The sequence below is a fragment of the Emydura macquarii genome, unplaced genomic scaffold (genome assembly GCF_026122565.2).
Source record: "Emydura macquarii macquarii isolate MOO-44397 ecotype Brisbane River unplaced genomic scaffold, CSIRO-AGI_Emac_v2 contig_3671, whole genome shotgun sequence".
NCBI lineage: Eukaryota > Metazoa > Chordata > Testudines > Chelidae > Emydura > Emydura macquarii.
The window spans coordinates 9,266,903-9,291,677 of NW_027133808.1; the positions used below are offsets into that span (position 1 = coordinate 9,266,903).

General features: G+C 38.7%; 1 protein-coding gene across 1 annotated transcript in view; it reads left to right on the forward strand.

The window, feature by feature from the left end:
- UGGT2 (UDP-glucose glycoprotein glucosyltransferase 2) overlaps positions 1 to 24,775 on the forward strand; it is a 347,356-nt gene that overhangs the window by 106,182 nt on the left and 216,399 nt on the right. The window contains exons 11-14 of the mRNA XM_067536834.1: positions 406 to 497; positions 4,620 to 4,770; positions 10,419 to 10,538; positions 14,127 to 14,212. Of these exons, the coding sequence (XP_067392935.1) occupies positions 406 to 497; positions 4,620 to 4,770; positions 10,419 to 10,538; positions 14,127 to 14,212 (449 nt within the window). The remainder of the gene's footprint in view (positions 1 to 405; positions 498 to 4,619; positions 4,771 to 10,418; positions 10,539 to 14,126; positions 14,213 to 24,775) is intronic.

The following is a 24,775-nucleotide window of genomic DNA, read 5'->3' on the forward strand; positions in this document are numbered from 1 at the left end:
TTGGCTTTGCTGATGGTGTGAGGAAAAAATGGCATGGATGATTTTTTAAGAATTTTCCAGAGTTGCTGAGAACATCAGTTTTCTGCCAAGAAATATTAAGAATATGTTGTGTATATTATAAAACCTATGTAAATCACATTTTCTTATAGCTTTTTCATTTGTAATAAGCATTTAACAATTTGTAAAAATGGTATTTATAACAGGATATTTTCTATTTTTTCTTCCAAAATTCTGGGGAAAGAAAAAAAAAAAAAAGAAAAAATGAGGGAGATTAGATTTTTCCATGATATTCCATAAAATTTGCAGGTATTATAGTAGGATTTACTTTAAATTCTAAATATGTGGTTGTTTTATTGTTGACATTCATCTTAGAAAACTAGCAATTTTTCCACTTTCTCTTTCAAGCATTTCCATGAAATACTTGGAATTCAGCCTGGAGAAGCACGTTTATTTCTAAATGGTCTTCCTATTGACCTGGATTTTCATGATCCATTTAGGTAAGAATTTCATTATTAAATTTATAAAATCTATAGTTTGTAGAATTAACAGCTCTTTTGCATTAGATAATCTCACGTGTTCCATACTTTGATATATGTGTCAAATTTATAACGCCAGTATTGTAACTCAGATTCTTGTACAGTAAATCTGAAATACTGGTGTAGAATGACATGAATTTGTGTGTGAACATTATATGGTGATATATGATAATATTTGATCTTGTAAGATCTTTTTTACAGTTGAGGCAATTTACTATGTAACCTGAAAATAGAGAATGGAAGGAATATTGTGTGGATATGTAAGATGGGTGGAGAAAGTGTTTCTTTTCTTAAAGGTAAATTACATGCATTCCCCTCCATAATTTTTAGAAAATTAAGGTAGTCTACTAGGGGTTACATTTTGTTTCATATTAAGCTTCATTAGAGAGACAAGATGGGTGAGGTAATATATTTTATTGGACCAATTATTATTTATTAAACTTCATTGACATTTAGAAGCACTGTGAGGCTCATTTATTTTATTTTGTATTATTGGATGTTATTTGGATGTCTGAAATAAGGTTTTTTGAACCTCACAAATACTATTTTTTCCAGTCAGTATAGTTCTTCTTTGAGTGGTTGGTTGCACACGTGTATTCCACTCTGGTGCATGCACCAGTGCAACCCACCCAGTGAACCAGAACTGGAGAGTAGCCTATAGTAGTATCCGTCAGGGCTGTGCATGAACCCCACACATCCTTATGGCTATACAATGGAAGTGCCGCCCTGCCTCTCTCAGTTACTTCTCACCACCTGTGGCCTGAGTCAGAGCTTTCTAAGGGATTTTCCTCACGTGTTTTTCTTCTGCATAGTAAGCAAGTTTAGTTCTCTACTTTATCTGTAAATCATTTGAGCAGTTAGTACCTAGTAGTTAGGTCTATTTTCCATTTTATCAAAATAACTATAAATAAAATAGTTTATGGTGGTAAGCACCAGTAGCATGCAACACTTACCAGATTTTAAGCATTCTGCATTGTATGGGGTGTCAGAGAACATAAGAACAGCCATACTGGGTCAGACTAGTGGTCCACCTATCCCAGTATCCTGTCTTTTGACAGTGGCCAATGCCAGATACTTCACGGGGAATGAATAGAACTGGTAATCATCAAGTCATCCATCCCATCAGCCATTCCCAGCCTCTGGCAAACAGCAATCCCTGCCCATTTGGCTAATAGCCATTGATGTACCTATCCTCCATGAACTTATCTAGTTCTTTTTTGAACCCTTTTATAGTTTTAGCCTTCACAACATCCTCTGGCAAGGAGTTCCACAGGTTGACTGTGCATTGTATGATGAAATACTTCCTTTTGTTTGTTTTAAACCTACTGCCTATTAATTTCATTTGGTGAACCTTAGTTCTTATGTTATGAGAAGGAGTAAATAATACTTCCTTATTTACTTTCTCTACATAATTCATGAATTTATAGATCTTTATCAAATCCCTCCTTAATTGTCATTTTTCCAAGCTGAAAAGTCCCAGTCTTATTAATCTCTCCTCAGATGGAGGCTTTTCCATACCCCTAATCATTTTGCTTGCCCTTTTCTGTGCCTTTTCCAATACCAATATTTCTTTTTTGAGATGGGGCGACCAGATCTCTGCATGCAGTATTCAAGATGTGGGAGTACATGGATTTATGAGGAGGCAATACGGTATTCCTGTGTTATTATCTATCCCTTTCCTAATGATTCCTAACGTTCTTTTAGCTTTTTTGACTGCCGCTGCACATTGCATGGATCTTTTCAGAGAATTATCCACAATGACTCCAAGATCTCTTTCTTCAGTGGTGACAGCTAGTTTAGACCCCATCCTTTTATATGTATAGTTGGGATTATGTTTTCCAATGTGCATTACTTTGCATTTATTAACATTGAGTTTTGTCTGCCATATTGTTGACCAATCACCAATATTGTAAGAACCCTTTGTAAATCTCTGCAATCTGCTCTTTGGATTTAATTTTCTTTAGTAGTTTTGCATCATTTGCAAATTTTACCACCTCATTGTTTACCCCTATTTCTAGATCATTTATGAATATGTTGACTGGCAGAAATCCAAATACAGACCCAGTGGGACACCACTTTTTGCCTCTCTCCATTTGAAAACTGACCATTTATTTCAACTCTTTGTTTCCTATCTATTAATCAGTTACTGATCCAAGAGAGGACCTTCCCTTTTACCCCATGGTTACTTACTTTGCTTAAGAGCCTCTGGTGAGGGACCTTGTCAAAGGCTTTCTGAAAATCTAAGTACACTATATCCACTGGATCACCGTTGTCCACATACTGTTGACCCCCTCAAAGAATTCTAGTAGATTGGTGAGGCATGATTTCCCTTTACAAAAACCATGTTGACTCTTCCCCTACAAATTGTGTTTGTCTACGTGTTTGATAATTCTGTTCTTTACTATAGTTTCAACCAGTTTGCTTGGTACTGAAGTTAGACTTATCGGCCTGTAATTACCTAGATCGCCTCTGGAACCTTCTTAAAAAATTCCATCATGTTAGCTGTCCTCCAGTCATCTGGTACATAAGTGGTACTGTATCTTTAACAGGAGGAAAAAGCCAAAAAAATCCCTTTTAAAAAAATTGAATGGTCATTAGGTGTCCTGGGTCAGTATATTCAAGTGTGAAAGTACTGAGAGGGATTAGGGTGGCACTGCCCTATACAGTTTGAGGAGAGGTCATGAGGATATGCAAAGGTTCATGCACTTCCCTGAAATGTAGTGCTGTAGAAAATTCTCCAGCTCCAGCAAACTGGGTGTACACACACCTGAATGGACTACATATGTGAACCACATCTCAATCAACAGTTACAACACAACTAAGTAACTATTCTTTATTCTGAGCAGTATCTTACATGAAAAAGTCAGTCTTCATGTTTGAGTTCCTCCATATATTCTTACAGGACCATAGTCCAATAATTAAATTCAATATATTATCTTTTTGAAGGGTCTTCCTTCAAGAGTCTAATGCTACAAAAAAACTGTTGCTATGTTTTTTAGAAGTAGATTGAAATGGAGTAATCTCATGTTGAAATATGAAAATCCAGAATGTCCCTCCTGGTATTTTGTCTTGGGCAATTTCTCTTTGATATCCAAGGTAGAATTAACCTTATTAATGAAAAGTACTATGTAACTTGTATATTGAACATTATGACATTTTAGTCTTATATTTATAGTCAGTTAAATGAATCAACATGACTATTTCAAATGTACATTTGGCTAACCCCTGCAGAAATGTTGGTAGACATAGCGTTCCTTAGGCTAATTGTTTGTCAAATTGCCATGGCTTGTCAGAGATTCTGAAGTGTGTGAAATTTAAAAAAAAAAAAAAAAAAAAAAGTAGTGGTTACTTTAGTTGTCTTCTATGGAGCTGCTTCAGCTTTCTTGTATTGGAAAAAAAAGTTTTAGCCCTTACCTTATGGTAACAAAAATAATTTTCTAAATGTGTTCTACGCATATAACTAATGCTGTGCTGTCATCCTTAATTCTATCAACAAAGATTATGTCTCCTCCAGAGTACTCCTTTTGTTTATATAAAAGGATGTGTTTGCAAATTACATAAGAGCTCTAAAATCGTATCATTTAGGATATAGCATGTTTTTTTTTCAAAACAGGCCCTGTATAATTATTAAAAGTATTGTATCATTATTCAATGTCATTTATGGATTTTTCCTAGTTGAAGAAATGTAATGTGTGTTTAGTACCTTTTTAAAAATAAAAAAGCTTAATATATTTGGGGAAAAAAGCTTGCTGTGTACCTTATGTTTCAGCTACATTGGGATTTTTGAATTTTCTGATTGATAAAGCTGTGACATCTCCATTTATTTCCTTTGACAAACAATTTGCCTTAATCTTTGCTGCTTTCCAGAAAAATGTATGAACATTGTTAAAATAGTATCTTAATGCTGTTTGGAAAGGGTTTAAATATAATAGCTATTTTTTTAAATTTAGTTTCAGGTGTTTGATTGCAGGAGGAACGTGTGTATTTTGCAATATATTTCTTCCCCAAACATTTGGGATAGTTTTTCCTGTTATTTCATTATAAAGTTTTATATATAGATTTGTATTCTTTTTTAATACAAAGTATATTGGAAACTCTTAAACTGGAAGGGAAAGTGATGCATGGCCTTCATGACCTTGGAATCGAAGAGGAGGCCTTCAGCAAATTTATGAGATTACAGATCCAACCTGTGGATGACAGTTATGCATTAGATATTCGTCATTCTTCAATAATAGTGAGTAACCAAATAACTACTAGTTTTAAATTTTGCATATATGATTGTGACAGGGTTTGCCAGTTTGTATTTTTAAGTTATGTATTTTTCTTATATATTTTCTCTTCTGTCAGTAATTGCATTGAAAATACTAGTAAAAAACCATTAAATGTCTGTAAACAATGGAAAAAATTTTCTGGGTAAGGCATGATATCTGTCTATATAGCACAGGCATGTACATGACGACACCTCAGGATGGGATGCAGAGATAAAATTTCTAGACACCATTGATGACTGCTTCTTTTGGAGCAGCTAGTCATGGGATCCACAAGGGAAGATAAGAGTCTTGATTTTGTCCTAACTGGCGCACAGGAACTGGTCCTAAATGTGAATATAGCTGAACCGCTTGGTAATTAGGGACCATAACGCAATTAAATTTAACATCCTTCTGGTGGGAAATATTGAAACCCACCACAGTATTATTTAAGTTAAAAAAAGGGAATTACATGAATATAAGGAGGCTAGTTGTATGGAAATTAAAAGGAACAGTCACAATTGTGAAATGCCTGCAAGCTGTATGGAGATTTTTAAAAAACACCACATAAGAGGCTCAAACTGTGTGTTTACCCCCCAAATTAAAAAATAAAAAATAAAAAACAGTAAGCAGACCAAAACATTGCTCCCATGGCTAAACAGAATAAAAGAGATGCTTAAAGACAAAAAGACATATTTTTAAAATTGGAAGTCAAATCCTACTGAGGAAAATAGAAAGAAATATTTAAAAAAGTACATCAGAAGCGGGAAGCCTGCAAAACAAACAGTGGGACCACTGGACGATCAAGATGCTAAAGGAGTAGTCAATGAAGAGAAGCTGTTACAGAGAAGCTAAATGAATTCTTTGCATTGGCCTCTATTGCAGAGGATGTGAGGAGATTCCCACACTGAGCCATTCTTTTTAGGTGACAAATCTTAGGAACTGTACCAGACTGAGATGTCAATAGAGGAGGTTTTGGAACAAACTGGAACATTAAACAGTAATAAGTCACCCGCACTGAATGGTATTCACCCAAGAGTCCTGAAGGAACTCAAATATGAAATTGCAGAACTACTAACTGTGGTAACTAGCCTATTGCGACAATCAGCCTCTATTCCAGATGACTGGAGGATAGCTCATGTAATGCCAATTTTTAAAAAAAGGCTCCAAAGGCAGTCCTTGCAATTACAGCTCATTTAGCCTAACTTCAGTAGAAGGCAAGTTGTTTGAAACTGTAGTAAAGAACAGAATTGACATACACATAAATAAATGCAATATGTTGGGGAAAGAGTCAACATGGTTTTTGTAAAAGGAAATTATGCCTCTAATCCAATAGAATTCTTTTTGCGGGGCAGAGACATGGACAAGAATGATCCAGTGGATTTAGATTTTCAGAAAGCCTTTGACAAGATTCCTCACAAAAGGCTCTTAAGCAAAGTAAGGAGTCATGGGATAAGAGGGAAGGTCCTCTTCTGGATCAGTAACTGGTTAAAAGATAGGAAACAAAAGGTCGGAATAAATTGTCAGCTTTCACAGTGGAGAGAGGTAAATAGCAGGGGTCCCCTAAGGATCTGTACTTGGATTTGTGCTGTTCAAAATATTCATGAATGATCTGGAAAAAGGGGAAACAGGGAAGTGGCAAAGTGTGCAAATGATACAAAATTACTCATGATACTTAAGTCAAAAGCTGACTGCAAAAAGTTACAAAGGGATCTCCAAAAGCTGGGAGACTGGGCAAGAAAGTGGCAGATGAAATTCAATGTTGATAAATGCTAAGTAATTCACATTGGAAAACATTAATCCCAACTATACGTACATAATGGTGAGGTCTAACGTATCTGTTCCCACTCAAGAAAGTGTTTTAGAATCATTGTGGCTAGTTGTCTGAAAACATCTGCTCAATATGCAATGGCAATCTAAAAGCCAACAGAATGTTACATCACACAATGAAATTAAAAGGCAGCAAGTTCAAGACATATATAAGCAAGTATTTCTTCACACAACATCATAGTCAATCTGTGGAATTGTTTGCCAGAGGATGTTGTAAAGGCCAAAAGTATAAATATGTTTTTTTTTAAAAAAAGTTAAGTTCATGGAGGACAAGTCCATCACTGGCTATTAGCCAAGATGGTCAGGGATGCAAACACATGCTCTGGGTGTTCCTAACTCTCCAACAGCCAGAAGGTGGGACTGGATGACATGGGATGAATCACTCAATCAATTGTCCTCTTCTGTTAATTCCTTTTGAAGCATCTGGTGCCGGCCTCTGTCAGAAGACCGGATACTGGGCTAGTTGGACCATTGAGCTGACCCAGTATGGCCATTCTTATGTTCATAAAATGGGTAATGTTTTATCATATATAATGAATAATTTCCTATATCTTATTGAAAACTTCAAATTCTGAGGATGTTTAAAAGAAGAGTGTTACAATCTACTTTTACTACAATTACTGTTGAACAATAATATCTACACTCACAAAGGACCTTTCATCTAACTATCTGAGCTTTGTACCAAACATGAATTTAGCCTCACAGTACCTTTCTGTGGTAGTTGGCTGTGAAACCCATTTTACAGATTAGAGAACTGACCAACAGAGATAAATTATCTGCCCATGGTTAATCAGTAAATCAATGACAGTCAAAAATACTGCTGAGAAATTTTGACACTGTCCTGTTTTACCCCCTAAACACACTCCCTCCCTTTTTAAGTTCTGTCATCGAATTTGATGTTGTTTGCATTACAAGGCTTGTGTATACATGGAAAAAGCAGTAAAAATGTTAATTGTTCTTCATCTGAAGGCACCATATTTCATTCTTTAATTTATTAATTATACACAGGCTTCCATGAAAAACAATTAAATGTAATGACAAATGGTATATGTCCTTTAATTGGATGAAATTGAAAAGAAAAAAAACTCATGGAAGACCAAATTGCCTCTCTATTGAAAATTAATGATAATTGAACACATTTTAATTATTTGTTTATTGTGATATATATTATTGTCACAGTCCAGTCGGTTCAATCCATCCCAATGAGGGATTGTGTCACTGCCTGCCATGTAACCTTGGTTGCCTCACAAAGCTTTGCTGTTGTAGCTCCCAACCTGAGCTGCTCCCAGCCAGCATGCTGGTCACACCCTGAGTGTCTTTGTACTAGACAGTCCTGATTCAGCAGCCATTTCCCAGAAACCTGTCTGCTGCCCCACAGCCCCAGTCTGGCTTCCAGGAGCCTTAATTACTACATTCAGGATGACACAAACATACTTCCAGTCCTGAATTTTCCCAAAACCATGGGCTCTGCAATGTCCAGCCCTCTCCCAGACAGTACAGAAAGATAATATAGTTTGTTTATTCTTTTAAAGATACAGAACACATCACCGCTTATAAACTTAACTGAGGGGTAAGTACACCATTCCCTTTAAACACAGCACTGAATTGTTTTATGGTAACAATTCAATAAATTTATTAGCAAAATATACATAGAATTAAGTGAGTTAAAGTATAAGAAATGAAGATAGAAAGAGTTACAAGTAAAACAAAACAAAATACACTTCCAAGGGCCAAAAAGTAATCTAGCAAGATACAGGTTTTGTTCAATATGGTTTTCCTCACCAGTAATTTTTCTTCCCAGCCATGGCTGATTTCCTTCTTAGTCTGGACCTTCCACATAAGTACAAGATGCTGGCTTCCTTTGTCGTCTTAGGTGAAAGATCTTTGCCTAAGCATGTTTGTCACCTATATTCAGTTCCAGAGACTTCAGCCACATCTTTCTCAGCTTGCAAGAGCTCTGGCTTCTTAAGTCTGTTTAGTGAACAATGTCAGATATGGCTTCTGTCCTTGTTTATATCTCCCAAAGTTCAATGAACTTGTTTCAAGAGGCAGGATGACCTCATGGTGTTGTTCCCTTTTTGTGGGCTTCCCATCCCCCTGTATGATTTCTGTGTAAATAGAGCTTCACTTCTTTGATTCCACCATGCTTAATTTACATAGCTTAAGAAAAGACCTCACTCCATATATTCTTATAATACAGTAATAATGTATACAACCACTTGATTCAGTTGCTTATCACTTGAAGTTCAGCCTCATGCGATATAGATCAATAAACCTCTTAAATGAATTCTTCTGGAGGTTACCCCTCAGAGTAAAGTTTATTCAAGTAGTGTGGAAGGCATCATGAAATCTGCTGGAGAAGGAGGCTCCATACTCTTTTCCCCCCTGTTCCTCCAGTTGTGTTTGCTGAAATGCAAATTGTTCTGTTCCCTGCCATCTGTTCCACCTAATGTCTTGATGAACCTGTTTACTATTTACATGTAAATTAAAGTTAAAACATGTTCCTTTGAGGATAGATTTGTTTAACAACTTCCCCTGACATACCTGGTTTGCATTCACTTCAATTAGAATTCCAGTATATATTTTTAACTCTTAATAATCGTCACATGCATACATCTCAGAAGAATACTAATGATCAGTGAGATATTAGTTTTCAAATTATACTTCATAAGACATATTTTGTACAAAGATTATTGCAGTGCTGGGTTGGGTGTGAATGCAGGAGTGGAAAGTGTCACAATTGTATAATTCTATGGGTGACAATATTTGTTTTACTTGTCTGATATTACATTTCTGCTCTGAGAGAATTGAAATTGGTTTTAGTGATACTGCAACACAGAATTACAATTATATCTTTCTTCTGATTATGTGAAGATAATCTTAATTAAGGATCTTTTTTTTTCCCCTTTTCCTTGCTCCTCTTAAATCAGTGTTTCATTACATACTTTAATTCAAAAACCCTAAGGATCTGATTTAAAGGGAAAAAAAAAAACCTAAATGTATTCTTCTCAGCAGTTGCAAGATATTTGATATGCTACCTGTATTTAATTTCTAATAGTTATGTGCCATCATATTTTACTACCGGTAATAAAATTCTGATCTTTTAAAAAATGTGTTTCACTAACTGATGTTTATCTACTTCAATAGTGTACTCAATATTGCTTTGATCCAGCAGAGCAGTTAAGCCCAAGTAGTTTTCAATTGAAGTAAAAAAAAAAAATTAAGCACATGCTTAAACATGGATCTAAATGATAGTAAAGAAAAAAGATTTGTACTTTGCTGACAACTTCTGTTTCTTTAAATAAACTTATTCTGGGCCAGGTCTGCACTAGAAGCTTTTTCTGGTGTACTGCTGTCACTTAGGGGCATAATTTTTGATGACATTTAAATGCTTACAAAATCCCTAGTACATATGAAACTATACTGGCATATAAGTGCTTTTGGCAGTATATCTTATTTCACTGACCCAACTGATATAGATACTTTTTTTTGCTGGTATAAGCTGCATCTACACTAGTGAAGTTTTGCCGCTATAGTTATACCAGGAAAACTTTTAAGGTTAGACTAGGCCTTACGATTATACCTATTTAAGGTGTTACATACAACAACAAATTAGGGTTCCTATTTTTATATTTTGGAGTCTATTTTTTATTATTCTCTCATTTAGAAAGAAGCTAGTCCTTTTTACTTGTTCCACTGGCTTTTGTGTGAAAATAGTGTGTTTTTTACATTGCTTTGGCTATCAATACTTGATGAAGTGGTAAACCTTTGTGGCTTTTATGAATTACTCACTTGTTTTTTTTAGTGGGTCAATAACGTAGAAAAAGATCGTATCTACAACATATGGCCCACAAGTTTCCAGGAACTGCTTAAGCAAGCTTTTTCAGGAGTTATACGGCAGATTAGGCGCAATTTGTATAATTTGGTAAGTTTTGAACTATTTATGTTATGTGAATATTCATGTATTGCTGCCTAGTATGTGAACAGAACTATATGCATCAATCTTATGTTTTATGAGGAAATATATAGCATTGCATTCAGTGGTAGGTTGGTTGTAAATTCACATTCTTCATGTAGGGCCTTGGAATCTGAGCTAAAATTTTCTAGTTTATTAAATAATATATAAATATTGGGCCTAATTTTCAGAATTGCTAAATTCCTGCAGCTACTGTTAACTGCAAATGGGGTTCTGGGTGCTCGTTTCTACTGAAAATCAAATCTGTTTATTACAAAAGTCATTACATTTCAATAAAAATTTTATCAGAATTACAATTATTGTTAAATTGTATAAGGTATGATAAAGACTGCTTAATAACACAGACATTTCTTTAACCTGCATGTATAAGAAGTCACATAACTCTTCAATCTAAATGTCACATTGCCCAGTGTAGTTGGTCATCTAACAAAATAATAGTAATAATAATTAGCAAAGATACTGGCGTTGCCTAGTGCTACTTACTGAATTAAATACTTGATAATGTGCAGGAGCTGAGGGGCGGAGTTAAAGTTGACACAGTAAGCTTAATTCTGGATTTCCTGAACCCAGTCATCATGTTAGTTGTGTGTGGGAATGTTTGTTCAAATACCATTGACATCAGAGTGAGTAGTGCTTTCACAACTGAATAGGGTGACCAGATGTCCTGATTTTATAGAGACAGTCCTGATATTTGGGGCTTTGTCTTATATAGACACCTATTACCCCCCCACATCCCAATTTTTCACACTTGCTATCTGGTCACACTACAACAGACAGGTTCCTCTGGTCAGTTAACATTTGTGAGCTTAAAACTCAGACTTTCTATTCAGGTAATAGGATTTTTGGGTTTTTTTTTTTAATCAAATGCTGTTATATTAGGGAATACTTTAATCTCCTAATTCTCTTGATTCCCATCCTGGTTATTTCCATGAATATTATTTGCTAAACTTCAGTATGTATATCAGGTATTGTACTGTACCATGCTGATTTCCAGTATCAGGCCATCCTGAAATCTTTCACAGAGATAACATTCAGAGCTGGAGCAACTGTTATCATTAAAGTTCAAAGGTATAAATATTAATATTACATATTTTTAGAGAAGAACAGGAATTTATGCCCCATTTGAAACCATTTTAGAGCACAACCCTAATTATGGTGTTGCTACTAGGTGCCATCACAGTATAATGGTAAGCCTGTGTACTGACATAGGTAGGCTGCTTGTACAAACTAGATTGCTGAAGGACAGCAATGGGAGGTGTGACAGTGGCAAGCTAATCAAGGCTATACAGACACATGCATTCAGTGGAAACTAGAGAGAATGTAGATTCAGAACACAGGAATTTAGGAAGATACGCTGATTTAACTTCCTGAAAAAACAATTCTTTTGAAATTCCACTGATTTATGAAATGAAATTTTCATACTCTAAAACTTTTGTAGACAACCATGAATACAAAAGTGCTGATATGGAAGGAGAGTAAATGTGGGTTAGAGTGCAGCGTTGCTGTAGTCCAGCGGAAGGAGTCTGAATACAAAGAATGTCGTTGTGGGTACGGGAGGTGGTGGAGAGAAGCCTAAGTTGCTTCCATTGTGATGAAATGAGAACTAATGAGTGAGAGTGCCATGTGTGGGAAATTCTATTTTATATATTATATTGCATATACGAATAACATGAAAAGAATGTAAAGTTTGCAAAGTAAAGCATTTAAACATTAGGAAATCCCAGAATTATGGCTGTCCAGACACTCTCCCTGTTCTTAGTTCCTATGTCCAATGCCCTGTGGCTTTGGGGAGAAACAATTGCGGGGAATGTTCTGCTCACCCATGCACCCCTGGGTGGAGCATGTTGATTTACAGACAGAATATTTGGAGAATTGAGCCTTTACATGTTGTTAATTCTCTGCTGAGTATGTGCAAACTGAGACTTTCAGAGGCTCATAACTTGACCACATTTGGGTGGATTTTCATGAGGATGGCAAAAACACATCACTGATGGTATGGCTATAACTTTTTATTAAATTTCAAGACTCTGCTACAAAACATGAAGGCAGTAGAGCTTTTCAATGAAATGGTTGTAAGAATTTTTTGAACGTTGGCAAAACAATGTATTCTTACCTAATCTAATTGTGAAAAACAGCTAAATTGCTTTTAGGCTAACTGAGGCAGACACCTGACAGAGAAAATTTTAGACTGAGTTTGACAAAGTAATAAACAACTGAAAACATGGTCTTATAATGGAAAGTATCAGGCAGCCATAAATATAGGTGTTACTACCTGTGTCGTCTATAATTAGTAGCATGTGATCTTGTAAAGAAAGATTTTATTACAATGCATATGTACAAGGAGATAAGTTTTAATGTTGGCATTCCCTGATTTTTGACTTTCTTAACTATGCAGTCTGAAATGTGCATTTCGTTAACAAAGTTATTCCTATGAAGTGTTAATATATAAAATATTGAAAATAGTGTTAACTATTTTAGGCATTTTAAAATTAGTTATTAACTAAATATTTAAGAAAAAGAAGAAAGTCAAAATATTAATTCACAGTCAGTTAATTTTAATTGATTGTTTTGAAGTGAAGTATATTGTCTCTGTAGCTGACAGTCTTTTTTGCTTTGTATTTGTTACAAAATTGGGAGGGAAAAAGCTTCTGATAAAAACAAAAAGATTAATTTGGTAATAAAAATGCACAATAACCATAAAAACATAACAGTATTAAAATTAAAAGAATCTGTATTTTTATAATAAAAGTCTGTGCGCTCATATGTTTCTCTATATATAATAGAAAGAGAGTATGTACACGCACAATTAAATATTGGTATTGGAAAAGATATGTTGTATAAACTTACAATATAAGAAAAGGCATCATTGTCTTTTAATCAAATAGTAGGGTTGGGCTTTTATTTTCATATTTGTATGAAATGTTGTTACAGGTAGTGTATGTTAAATAGGAGTCAAATTACAGTGAACACTAAACTGGATTGTATTGCAGAGCTGAATATTTAAGGTCTCAGTTCTGCAATGAGGTTCACATAGACACAAGAGTCCACTCATGTGGATTGGTTGCAGTTTCAGCTTCTAAGATTGCAAGTAAGATATAATTTTGCATTCCAAGCTAAAACAAATCAACAACAGAAACTGAAAACAAAAATACAGCAGGGAAGAAGGTGGAGTTTCTTTTCAAAGTAAGAAAATATTTTTTAAGAAGGTGTATTGCCAGAAGTGACAGCAAATTTAAAACAAGGTATGAGTTTATGAAAAAGATATAGCTCTCTAACTTTCAAAAAGAGAATGGTGCTTGTACAACTGAGGTGAAATTTAGTTGGTGGTTAATGCAGATGTTCAGCTTTTAGTACAAATACATAAACTCTGAAGTTGTTTTCATATGTCCTCCTAATGTTTTCTTGAGATGAATTTCTGAGATGACAATAGAGAGCTGTATGTATTCCTTCTGGAATCTCTGTACTACCTTGTATTTTAAGTCTGAAAGGAACTAAAGGGATTAGATATTGACAATATAATATATTTTCTCCTATTAGGTACTGTTTATTGATCCTGCCCAGGAATATGCAGCTGATTTTGTGAAACTGGCAGAATTATTCTATCACCACAATATACCACTTAGGTAATGTAAAATTGCAATGTTAACTGACAATAACTGCTTTTTGATGAATACTACTTCTCTCTCCATCTCCCAGTCTGAAAGTGAAAGATGTGATGTCAAATTAAATCGTCCAACACTACCACTAGGCTTTCTAGTTGGCCTAGTTGTGTTTATCATACTGTAGCATTTAGTGAGAAAATTGTTTTCCAGAGGCTAGTAGGTTGCAATTACCTATAACAATGTGTGGAGAATGGCCTGGAAACATTTTCCTGGATATTAGCATCAGAAATAATCCCACTGGATGTCTATGTGGGACTGTGTTTAAAACAAAATATTAAGAAAGCAATTGCTGTACAATGAGATGGAAAGTGGCGATCAGTTGAGTTCTTTGGATAAGGTTTTTTTTTTTTTTACATAATTTTATTGGTGTACCATAAATAAATAAATAGAGCCTACATTGTAAATTGAGATTTTAAATCAAGTACTTCAAGTCCCTGGTGTTTCCTAGGATCGTTTTTGTTGTTTGTTTTTAAGTGCTCTGTTTCCTTTAAGACTTTTTAATATTTCTGGGGGGTTTTTCCTCCATTTTCTTTGATTTTTCTTTTATGGAATTCTAGAGAAGTAATTGCTTCAAAAGTGGTGTGCACACCATTTCAAGATGTCATACATGATGGACATTATCGCTCTTTATTTTTCCTGAGGGTTCAGGGGAAAATGATGGTAAAATTTTCTCAGGAATGTTGCCTCAGTCCATTAGGAGAATGCACTTTAAACTTCATTTTGCCTTTCCTAAGACAATCTATGTTTCTTGCTATGTGATACTGATAGTCCTCAAAGTCTGCATTTGACTTAGGTGTGTCAGAGGAGTCTATTTTAATTTATTTGGCCTCCAAATATAGTTTCATTAATAGTATCCACTAGTTTCCATGTTATGGAGCATAAGATTAAATTCAAAATGGTCTGGACAAACTGGAGAAATGGTCTGAAGAAAATAGGATGAAACTCAATAAAGAAAAATACAAAGGACTCCACTTAGGCAGGAACAATCAGTTGCCCACATACAAAATGGGAAATTACTGCCTAGGAAGGAGTACTGTGGAAAAGAATCTAGGGGTCATAGTGGATCACAAGCTAAATATGAGTCAACAGTGTAACACTGTTGCAAAAATAGCATCATTCTGGGATGTATTAGGAGGAGTGTTATAAGCAAAACACAAAGAGTAATTCTTAGACTAGTGTCCCTGTGGGTTCTCTACTGCTGGTGTGTCTGTGCCCTTGCACTGTTGATTGGAGATTTTTGGTGACAGTCAGTACCGCCTGCACATGCACTGCTCCCCACCAGCCATGAGGCTAGCAATGTGTGTGGGCATTCCCCAGTTCCTTCTCAACCACCCCGACTAGAGATGGAGCTAATAACTGTCCGTTTATGGATCATTAGTTCCTTAGAATTGCTAATTTTGGCTTCTTTGAAGCCTTCTTTCTTTATTTGCTTTGGCCATGCCTTAAAAAAAAGAAGAAGAAGAAGAAACAACAAAGAGCAGAGAGGGACTCTGTCCTCCAACATGCTGGTGGCTGGGGACCCTCCTGAACAAAGGTATGCCCAGCTCCCCTGGCTTAAAAAAATTCATCAGTTGTAAGGAATCGATCCCAGTCACTGACAGACATTTGCAGTGCGTTCGTTGCCTGGGGGAGAAGCACATACCACAGTAGTGTGGATTGTGTCAACAACTGAAGCCCAGGTCATGGAAAGGCAGAGAGCTAAGCCTGAAAATCCTACTTATGGAGTCAGCCCTTCAACCCCTGGAGCTGCGGTGAGAACCATCACCAAACCCTCTACTTTGAGGAGAGATGAGTCCAGCAAACCCCTGCAAGCCACTCATGGCAGGCCTCTCAGAAAAGGTCAGTGAGTCCCCATAGTGTGCTCAGACCAAGACGAAAATTCTCTGGCTTGGTCAACCTCATCGTTACCAACAGCACCAAGCCTACTAAAGTCGGGTATCTAGGGCATATGTGCTACTGAACTGAAGTCGGAAAACCTACAGACCCAATGGGCACAGGCAAGGAAGATTCAGTACTGTGGGGCTGTGAAAACTAAAAAAGATCTGCCCCAGGGAAGGCTCCGTCAGTATGGTCATCAGTTTTGGTACCGCCGACATCACGCTTGATAACAGTGAAACCTACCATCAAGTCCGCATCTCCAACCCCATCGGTACAAGCCTCATGGCACTGACAGCCAGCGCTGGTACCATCACCTCTTGCATCACCTGACTTTTGGTGCGTGATGGACCTCTCAGTGTCAGACACAATGGACTGTCTGCTGCTCAGTACTGGGGCCCTGGTACTGAGCCCACCTGGCACCCTATGCTCACTTGCAGCCTCATGCCATGCATTGCCTATATCATCAGCAGAGTCAGAGAGTGAGCTAGAAGACTTAATTTCTCAACACTCCTGCTGCCCACCTGCCCTATGGTGCCCAATTCTATAGAAATAAAGAATATCACCCGATGGACCAGCTTCCCTGGTTTGGACAGCCCTGATTCCAACCGCTGGCATCCTTTCCGGGCCAATGGCCATATTGGGACTCCTGGCAGGCCCAAAGGCAACAGATCTTGCTGGCCCCTAGTGTATCTTTCCATCAGCAAAAGAGGCACCCTCCTTCAGCTACTGCCTCCAAGGCCTCTGAACCACTGGAGCAAATGTGAGAGGAACCAAAGGGTGAGCCAAAAGGGGAGGAAGATATCACTTCTCAAATCCAGCAGTCATCATCGTCACCAGATGAGACGGTTATGCCCCCTCCTTGGCAGATGATTTGAAAATATTCCAGGATTTGGCACAAAGGGTAGCAGAGGCTCTGCAAATACCCCTTCAAGAAGTAACTGAGTCACATCATGAATTGGTGGACATTCTACATTTCTCCACAGCTGCAAAAGTTGCTCTACAAATCAATGAGGCACTACTGGACCCTGCCAAATCAGTATGACAGACCCTGGCATCTGTCCCTCCCACATGTAAAAGTGTGGATAAAAAATATTAGGTTCCAGCAAAGGGAACAGAATTTCTACTTTCACACCCATCCCCTAATTCCATCATTGTGGATGCAGTAAATTCAAAAGGTAGACAACACCATTTTAAGTCCACCCCTTATGATGGGGACCGCAAACGGCTAGACCTGTTTGGCAAAAAAAGCCTATTCATTGGCTATCCTTCAGTTCAGAGTGATGAATTATCAAGCCCTATGGGTAAAGTATGACTACCAAAATTATGTGAAACTGAACGGTTTTATTGATCAGATCCCAGATCTCGCATAGAGAACAGTTCAAAGCCCCAGTCAATGAGGGTCAATTAATGTCAAAGACATCTCTTCAGCCGGCTTTGGATGCAGTTGACATGGTGCCCCGTTGTATCTCAATAGTAATAGTGATGAGATGGGCCTCGTGGTTCCACCTCTCTGGCTTCTCCAAGGAGGTGCAAACAGTGGTGGAAGACCTCCCTTTCAAAGGAATGACCCTGTTCGGCGTAAAACCAACACTGCTCTCCACACTTTAAAACACCCAAGAGACACTCACAGATTTCTATGGATATATACACCTGGTTATAAGAGGAAATAGAACCCTCAAACATAATTTAAATCCAGATCACAATATTCTTACATATTGTGAGGGGGCGGGTGCCCCACACTGGCAGAGAAGGGATTAACAGAGCCCTGGGGAGGCTGTGTGGGAAGCAGCCAATAGGAAAGGGGCTGCAAGTGACAGCCAATCACAGCATAGCAGGCCTATATAAAGGGAACTTCAAGGTAGAGCAGACCAGAGAGGGCCTGAGGCCCAAGGAGGGAAGGCTGTGTCTCCCACAGGTGAGAGGCCTGCAGTAGAGCTACTGCTAGCAGGGACTGGGGGAGCCAGAGGAGCTCCTGTAGTGCTTCTGAGAGCGGGTAGTGGCAGGTCCTGAGGACAACTGAAGAAGGTGCTAGGGCTGGGAAGAAGTGGTCCAGGAGGCAGCAGCAGAGGAACTTAGGGCGCAGCAGAAAACTGTGATTGGTCAGGACACAGAATAGTGGGTGGACCCAGTTCTCCCTCCCCCCACTTGCTTCTGGGAAGTGGCAGGATCAGCTACTACAGATATCACTGAGGAAGTGGCAGGACGAGATACAGCAGTTGCCTCTGGGAAAGTGGCCCAACTACCGAGGAGCCAAACCTCCCTTGGAAGGTGGGAACACAGATTGTGATTCAGCTGGAGAGTTGAGCCACGAAGCCATGAGCTGCAGTTCTGGATAGCTGCAGGAAGAGCTACAGGCCACAGCAAGAGAGTGACGGTGTGGAGATCGCAGACGTGGGCGTTGGCCTGGAGCTAATCCCCAGATGACCAGCAGGAGGCACCAGTCCAGTGGTGAGTAGAACATATCCTGCTACACAGATAGTCATCACAATACCCAGCTCAGTACACCCAGGGGCTGTATGAGCCACAAAGGAAGAAACCCAGGTTCCAAACCAGATGGAAGACTTCTTCTCAGCCCTCTACATCTAAGACACAATTCTGACGGATTGGTCGAGGCACCAACAGAACACTCTCCCCACTAACATTCCATGCTGGAACAACTTTTCTGTCCCTTTGGGGACTGCCGTACTTTGTTCTGCAACACCTGGGAATGGATAACCTCTGGCAAATGGGTGCTGGAGATTATTTGGAATGGATACTCCATCCATTTTTCCTCCTCCCACCTTCCAAACCTCCTTCCCTGTCCCTCATTAGGGACCCTTCTCATGAGAGCTTACTACGACAGGAGATGGACCATGTAGTGGCAATAGAGGCAGTGCCCGTACACCTAAGGGGCAAAGGCATCTACTCTCATTACTTCCTGATACTGAAGAAGAAAGGGGGTTGGAGATCTATACTGGACCTCAGAACACTCAGCAAATTTGTCAAAACTCCGAAGTTCAAGATGATCACATTATCTGTGATCATTCCAGCATTAGAAAAGGTAGATTGGTTCTCGGCCCTCAATCTTCAAGATGCATATTTCCATATCTCAATTATACCAAGCCACAGGCATTAGCTTAGATTCATTCTAGGATAGGACCACTATAAGTACAGACTACTCCCTTTCAGCTTTTCATTGGCCCCCAGAGTATTCTTCAAGGTCCTGTCAGTGGTGGTAGTCCACCTACATTCTCAAGGCATCATGATTTATCCTTACCTGGACAATTGCCTCTTCAGGGCTTGATTCTTTGTGGACACCCAATGAGTCACTCAAGTCACTTTGGATCTATTTCAGAGTCTGGGCCTCAAGTCAAAAATCAACATTGATACTGGTTCAGAGTCTGAAATTCACTGAAACAGATCTCGACTCTGTTCAAGCAAAAGTGCTTCTGTCTCACCACAGATTATGCAGTCTCTCTTCACTGATAGAGACAGTACAGAACAGTCTCCAAATATCAGCCAGACGTTGCCTCCAGCTCCTGGGGCACGTGGCTGCAGAGTCATCAGTGATAATCCATGCCAGGCTATGCATGAAATGATTGTAATCATGGTTTGGCTCGATTTACAGACTGAACAGAGACAGCATAAACAAACTAATGGCAGTACCTGCCAAGGTCAAACAATCCCTAGACTGGTGGAAAAATCCAACAAACATCTGTGTGGGAGTCCCGTTCATCCAGCGGTCCCCATCATTGCTCCTGACCACTGATGAATCCCTCATAGGGTGGGTCGCGCATCTCAATGGCAATACAGTTCAGGGCAAGTGGTCCACAGGGGAGATATGCCTACATATCAATCTGCAAACTCAGAGCAGTCAAATGCATGTCTACTTCCTACCACTGATGAAAGGTGCGTGCACACAAACGTATGGCAGACAACATGGCCTGCATGGTATTATATAAACCAGCAGGGGGGGTCCAGGTTGCATTCCTTGCACACGGATGAAACTATAGACGTGCATAACTCACAATGTATTGATAGCAGTAGCCTACCTACCAGGAATATACAACACAACAGTGGACAGTTTGAGCACAAATTAACTCACAACCATTAGTGGGAGTTAGATTAGACAGTACTCCACAATATTTTCCTATTGTGTGGGACTCCAACAATAAACCTGTTAGCCACCCACCAGAACAGGAAATGCCCACAGTACTGTTCAAGAGCAGGAATCGGCCAGCACTCCAATGGGGACACGCTCCTTCTGCCGTGGGACAAAGTTCTACTATGCACTTTTCTCCTGTTCCCTATACTATTAAAAGTCCTACTGAAAATAAAAAGGGAAAGAGCAGCCATCATGCTGATTGTCTCTACTTGGCCCAGACCTTGAACCTTATAAAGAAAAAGCCTGTTTGAACCAATGTGATTTTGATGTTTAATGTTAACTCTTGTAATTAATTTGTTTATAATGCCAAGAACTGTAAAAAGGTACCATGTGTATAATCTTTTGTAAAACCCACAAACATGTTAAAAGCTGTAATAATAAAAAAAAACTAGAAGGGAAAGTTTCTGTGATGCATTCAGCAGTGTCTAGGGATACCCCTTTCTATAACTATTTTGCATGGGGGTATAATGCTGTCTGGATAAGGAGTGGCCATTTATAATATTACTGAACATCAGTATTGCATAATTAAAATAATTCATACAGGGTATGCCATATCAGCTATCATTACAAAGGTTACAATTTGCTAAACATGATAATATTGTTTATGTATATGTATCATCTTGGTACTGTAAGTTATATTCATGTATAGCATATCAGTATTTCAACTTGTGCTGTGTTTCTGGGCAACACCCCAGACAGAATAGCAGCAGCAGTTAATCGGCTTAATGGCCCATCAAGGAAATTCACGGGTACAATGAGCCCAGGGAGAGAAGCCAGAGCTACACCTAATAAGTCACCAGGACATGTAAGAACATGGCCTAGGGACGGGATTCTCTCTGAGGTTTTTCCATGCCATGTGCTGAAGGCTTGTATTTGAAACAAACCACATGGCAATCCACTATAAAAGGCAGCTGCACCATATCCATATTGTCTTCATTCTTCATCCCTCATTTCTGCTTCTTACCACTGGATCAATTCATCTAGCAATTGAAGCTCTGAAACAAAGGACTGAGACCCATCCAGGTACTGGATGTACACCAGAGGGACTGTAGAAGCTTGCAAACTCTACAGGTGTACTGAAAACCTGATGTATATGGACTTTCAAATCATTTGTATGTATCTGATTGTTTTAATCATATAACATCTCTCACTTTGTTTCTTTCCTTTTATAATAAACCTTTAGATTTAGTTATTAAAGGATTAGCTGTTAGCGTCGCATTTTGGGTAAGATCCAAACTTATATTCATCTGGCAATGTGGCTGACCTTTTGGGGTCAGGAGAACTTTGTGGTAAAGGGAATAATGTTTTAATAACTTATCCCTTTACTGGACCTAGTTGCTTATTGGGCGCTAGAGACTGCAATGCAATAAAAGGGGGCTGTGTATTTTTTGTTTTAGTTTCTTGATAAGCAGTGTGGGGAATCAGAAGCATGGTTTGTGGCTGGTTGGGGAGTCTAACTTTACTGTTACCCACCAGTGCTGGGAGAATATGATCTCCTTTTGCAGCCTGCCCTGACCCTGACATTTTCAGGTGGTCTACCCTAGGCACAGATGAGTCACATTGACTGTCCTGATCATTTCATGTCTTCTATTGCAGAACAAGGGACATACTTGCCATCCCAAACTACGAGTCCTTTAGCTTAAAGCATGGTTCCTTCATGATTCCAACATAGAGACATCCTGCTCAGAGGGAGTTCAGAAGGTTTTGTTACACAGCAGAAAAGGGAGTACTTGTCATAACTGTCTGCAGAACTGGAAGAGGTTCCAGATGTAGTGCCAACCCAAGGTTGTCACCCCAAATGCAACCACCTTACCTATAGTCCTGCACTACATGCTAACCCTCAAGAAATCGGGTTTCTCAGTGAGCTCATTAAAAGTCTGCTTGGCAGCAATCTCAACCTTTGACCAGCTGGTGGAAGGATATCTCATCTTCTCCCACCCAACCATGAAAAGGTTTTTCAAGGACATAGTGAATCTCTTCCCACAGGCCAGACTCCTTGCCCCTCAATGGGACTTCAGTCTGGTGCTACAAGGATTTACTAGACCACCATTTGAACCCATGGCTACATGTTCTTTAACTTACCTGTCCATGAAGATGGCATTCCTTATTGCTATCATCTCATCGAGAAGAATAGGGGAAATAGCAACTCTGATGGCACATCTCCCACTTCACGATGTTCTTTCCTGACTAGGTCACCTTAGACCACATGCAAAGTTCATTCTCAAAGTGACTTCTGCATGCCACATGAACCAGCTTATTCAGCTTCCAGTCTTCTATTCCAAACCTCATCAGAATAATAAAGAAGCCGTTCTCCATACACTCGACATAAGGAGAGCTTTGGCCTACCTGGATAGACCGAAGGCATTTAGAAAATCCCTCAGACTTTTCCTATCTAGTGCTGATAAAACAAAGGGAACAGCTATTTCAGTCCAAAGGCTATCCAAAAGGGTTTCAGGATGCATCAAACTTTGTTACCAGCTGCATAATGCAATACCCCCACCTGCAATATGCACCCACTCTACGAGATTGGTCTCCTTGTCAGTCGTCTTCTTGAGGCATCCCAATATCAAAAATATGTAGAGCAACTACCTGGGCATCTGCACATACTTTTGCAGAATACTATGCCATTCTGGAGGATTCAGCTGCAGACACCAAGTTTAGTGTCGTGGTACTATCAGCCATAACGAAATCGACTCTGAAGTTGCAGCTTCCGGTGGGGTGTACTGTTTGTCACCTACAGTGGAGCACCCATAAGGACACTACTTGAAGAAAAAGTTGTTACTCACCTTGTGCAGTAACGATGGTTCTTTGAGATGTCTGTCCCTATGGGTGCTCCACGACCCACTCTCCTCCCCTCTGCTTCAGAGCTTGATTAGTTAACTCTGTGGTAGAAGGAACTGAGGAGGGAATTGCCTGCACACACTACTCGCCTTGTGGCTGGTGGGAAACAGTGATCCGCGTGCGGTACGGACTGCTACTGAAAATTTCTGATCAGTGGTGCAGGAGCGTAGACATACCGACAGTGGAGAACTCATAGGGGACACATATCTTGAAGAACCATTGTTATTGCACAAGGTAATTAACTTCTTCCTCTCTTCTCTGTGCTGATTGGGTCTCAACTGGAGTATTGTGTCCAGTTCTGAGTGCCACATTTCAGAAAAGATGTGGACAAATTGGAGAAAGTCCAGAGAAGAGCAACAAAAATTATTAAAGGTCTAGAAAACATGACCTGTGAGGGAAGACTGAAAAAATATTAGGTTTGTTTAATCTGGAGAAGAGAAGACTGAGAGGGGACATAACAGCTTTCAAGAACATAAAAGGTTGCCACAAGGAAGATGGAGAAAAATTGTTCTCTTTAACCTCTGAGTATAAGACAAGAAGCAATGGGCTTAAATTGCAGCAAGAACAGTTTAGATTGGACATTAGGAAAAACTTCCTAACGGTTAGGGTAGTTAATTACTGGAATAAATTGCCTAGGGAGGTTGTGGAATCTCCATCATGGGAGATTTTTAAGAGCAGGTTAGACAACACCTGTCAGGGATGATCTAGGTAATAATTAGTCCTGCCTTTAGTGCAGGAGACTGGACTAGAAGATATCTCGAGATTCCGTCCAGTCCTATGATTTTATGACGTTGTCAGTGTTGTGGCTTCCTTTGTGATGTTTGACTTTCATTATGAGGTCAAAGAGGATAATAATACCTAATAATTTAGTATCAATTGAACGATTGTGGCAACGTCCCTGAAATCTTTTGCAGAAATAAATTCTAACTGCAGCTCAAAAACAACACCTGAATTGCTAGTGTTATGTCTCTCTCAGAAATATGGGATACTCCCTGTGATTGGGATGTAAACCTACAAGACTGCAGTCATATAACCAGTCTCCTTTCTCAGGAAAAACTGCCTGAATTCTTCTTTTCAATTCAATGATTTGATATCAAAAAGTGCTAGGAATAAAACCGCTTCCTTCTTTATCCAGCTGGCATAGATTCAAATAGAATTTTTCTCTACAGCTTGACTTCACTGCATAATCCTAGAGGCCTTGTAACATAGTTCTGGTCTAATGTACTGCATAGTTCACAGGGTTTTAATCAAACAGTAGTTCCTCATGCTTTTCTGCACCTCATAGTGTTGTCTAAAATCTCAAAGCAAAGCGTGCCTAAAATCAAGTAACCCAATAATCTGATTGTATGATTTTTCTCTCAAAACAGCTAACAGCACCTTTACATGATGGGCTGGTCATCTCAAAATCCTATTTAATGAGGTTTTTAAGGTCTCCATTTTTTTCTTGGAGATGAGAATGGATAAACTCCTCCATGTCACCTTTTCAAAAAATCATACAAAAGTTGCCTGTGATAAAAACTGATCATTACAGATTTATGTGACTAGCATAGATAAATGACCAACTCTGTCCTATCACATCCCACCTTTCAAATTGATTAAACTTGGACAGGCTTATGTTCTGGTAGCGAACTCTGGTTTTGGCTATCACAACCTCAAATCAG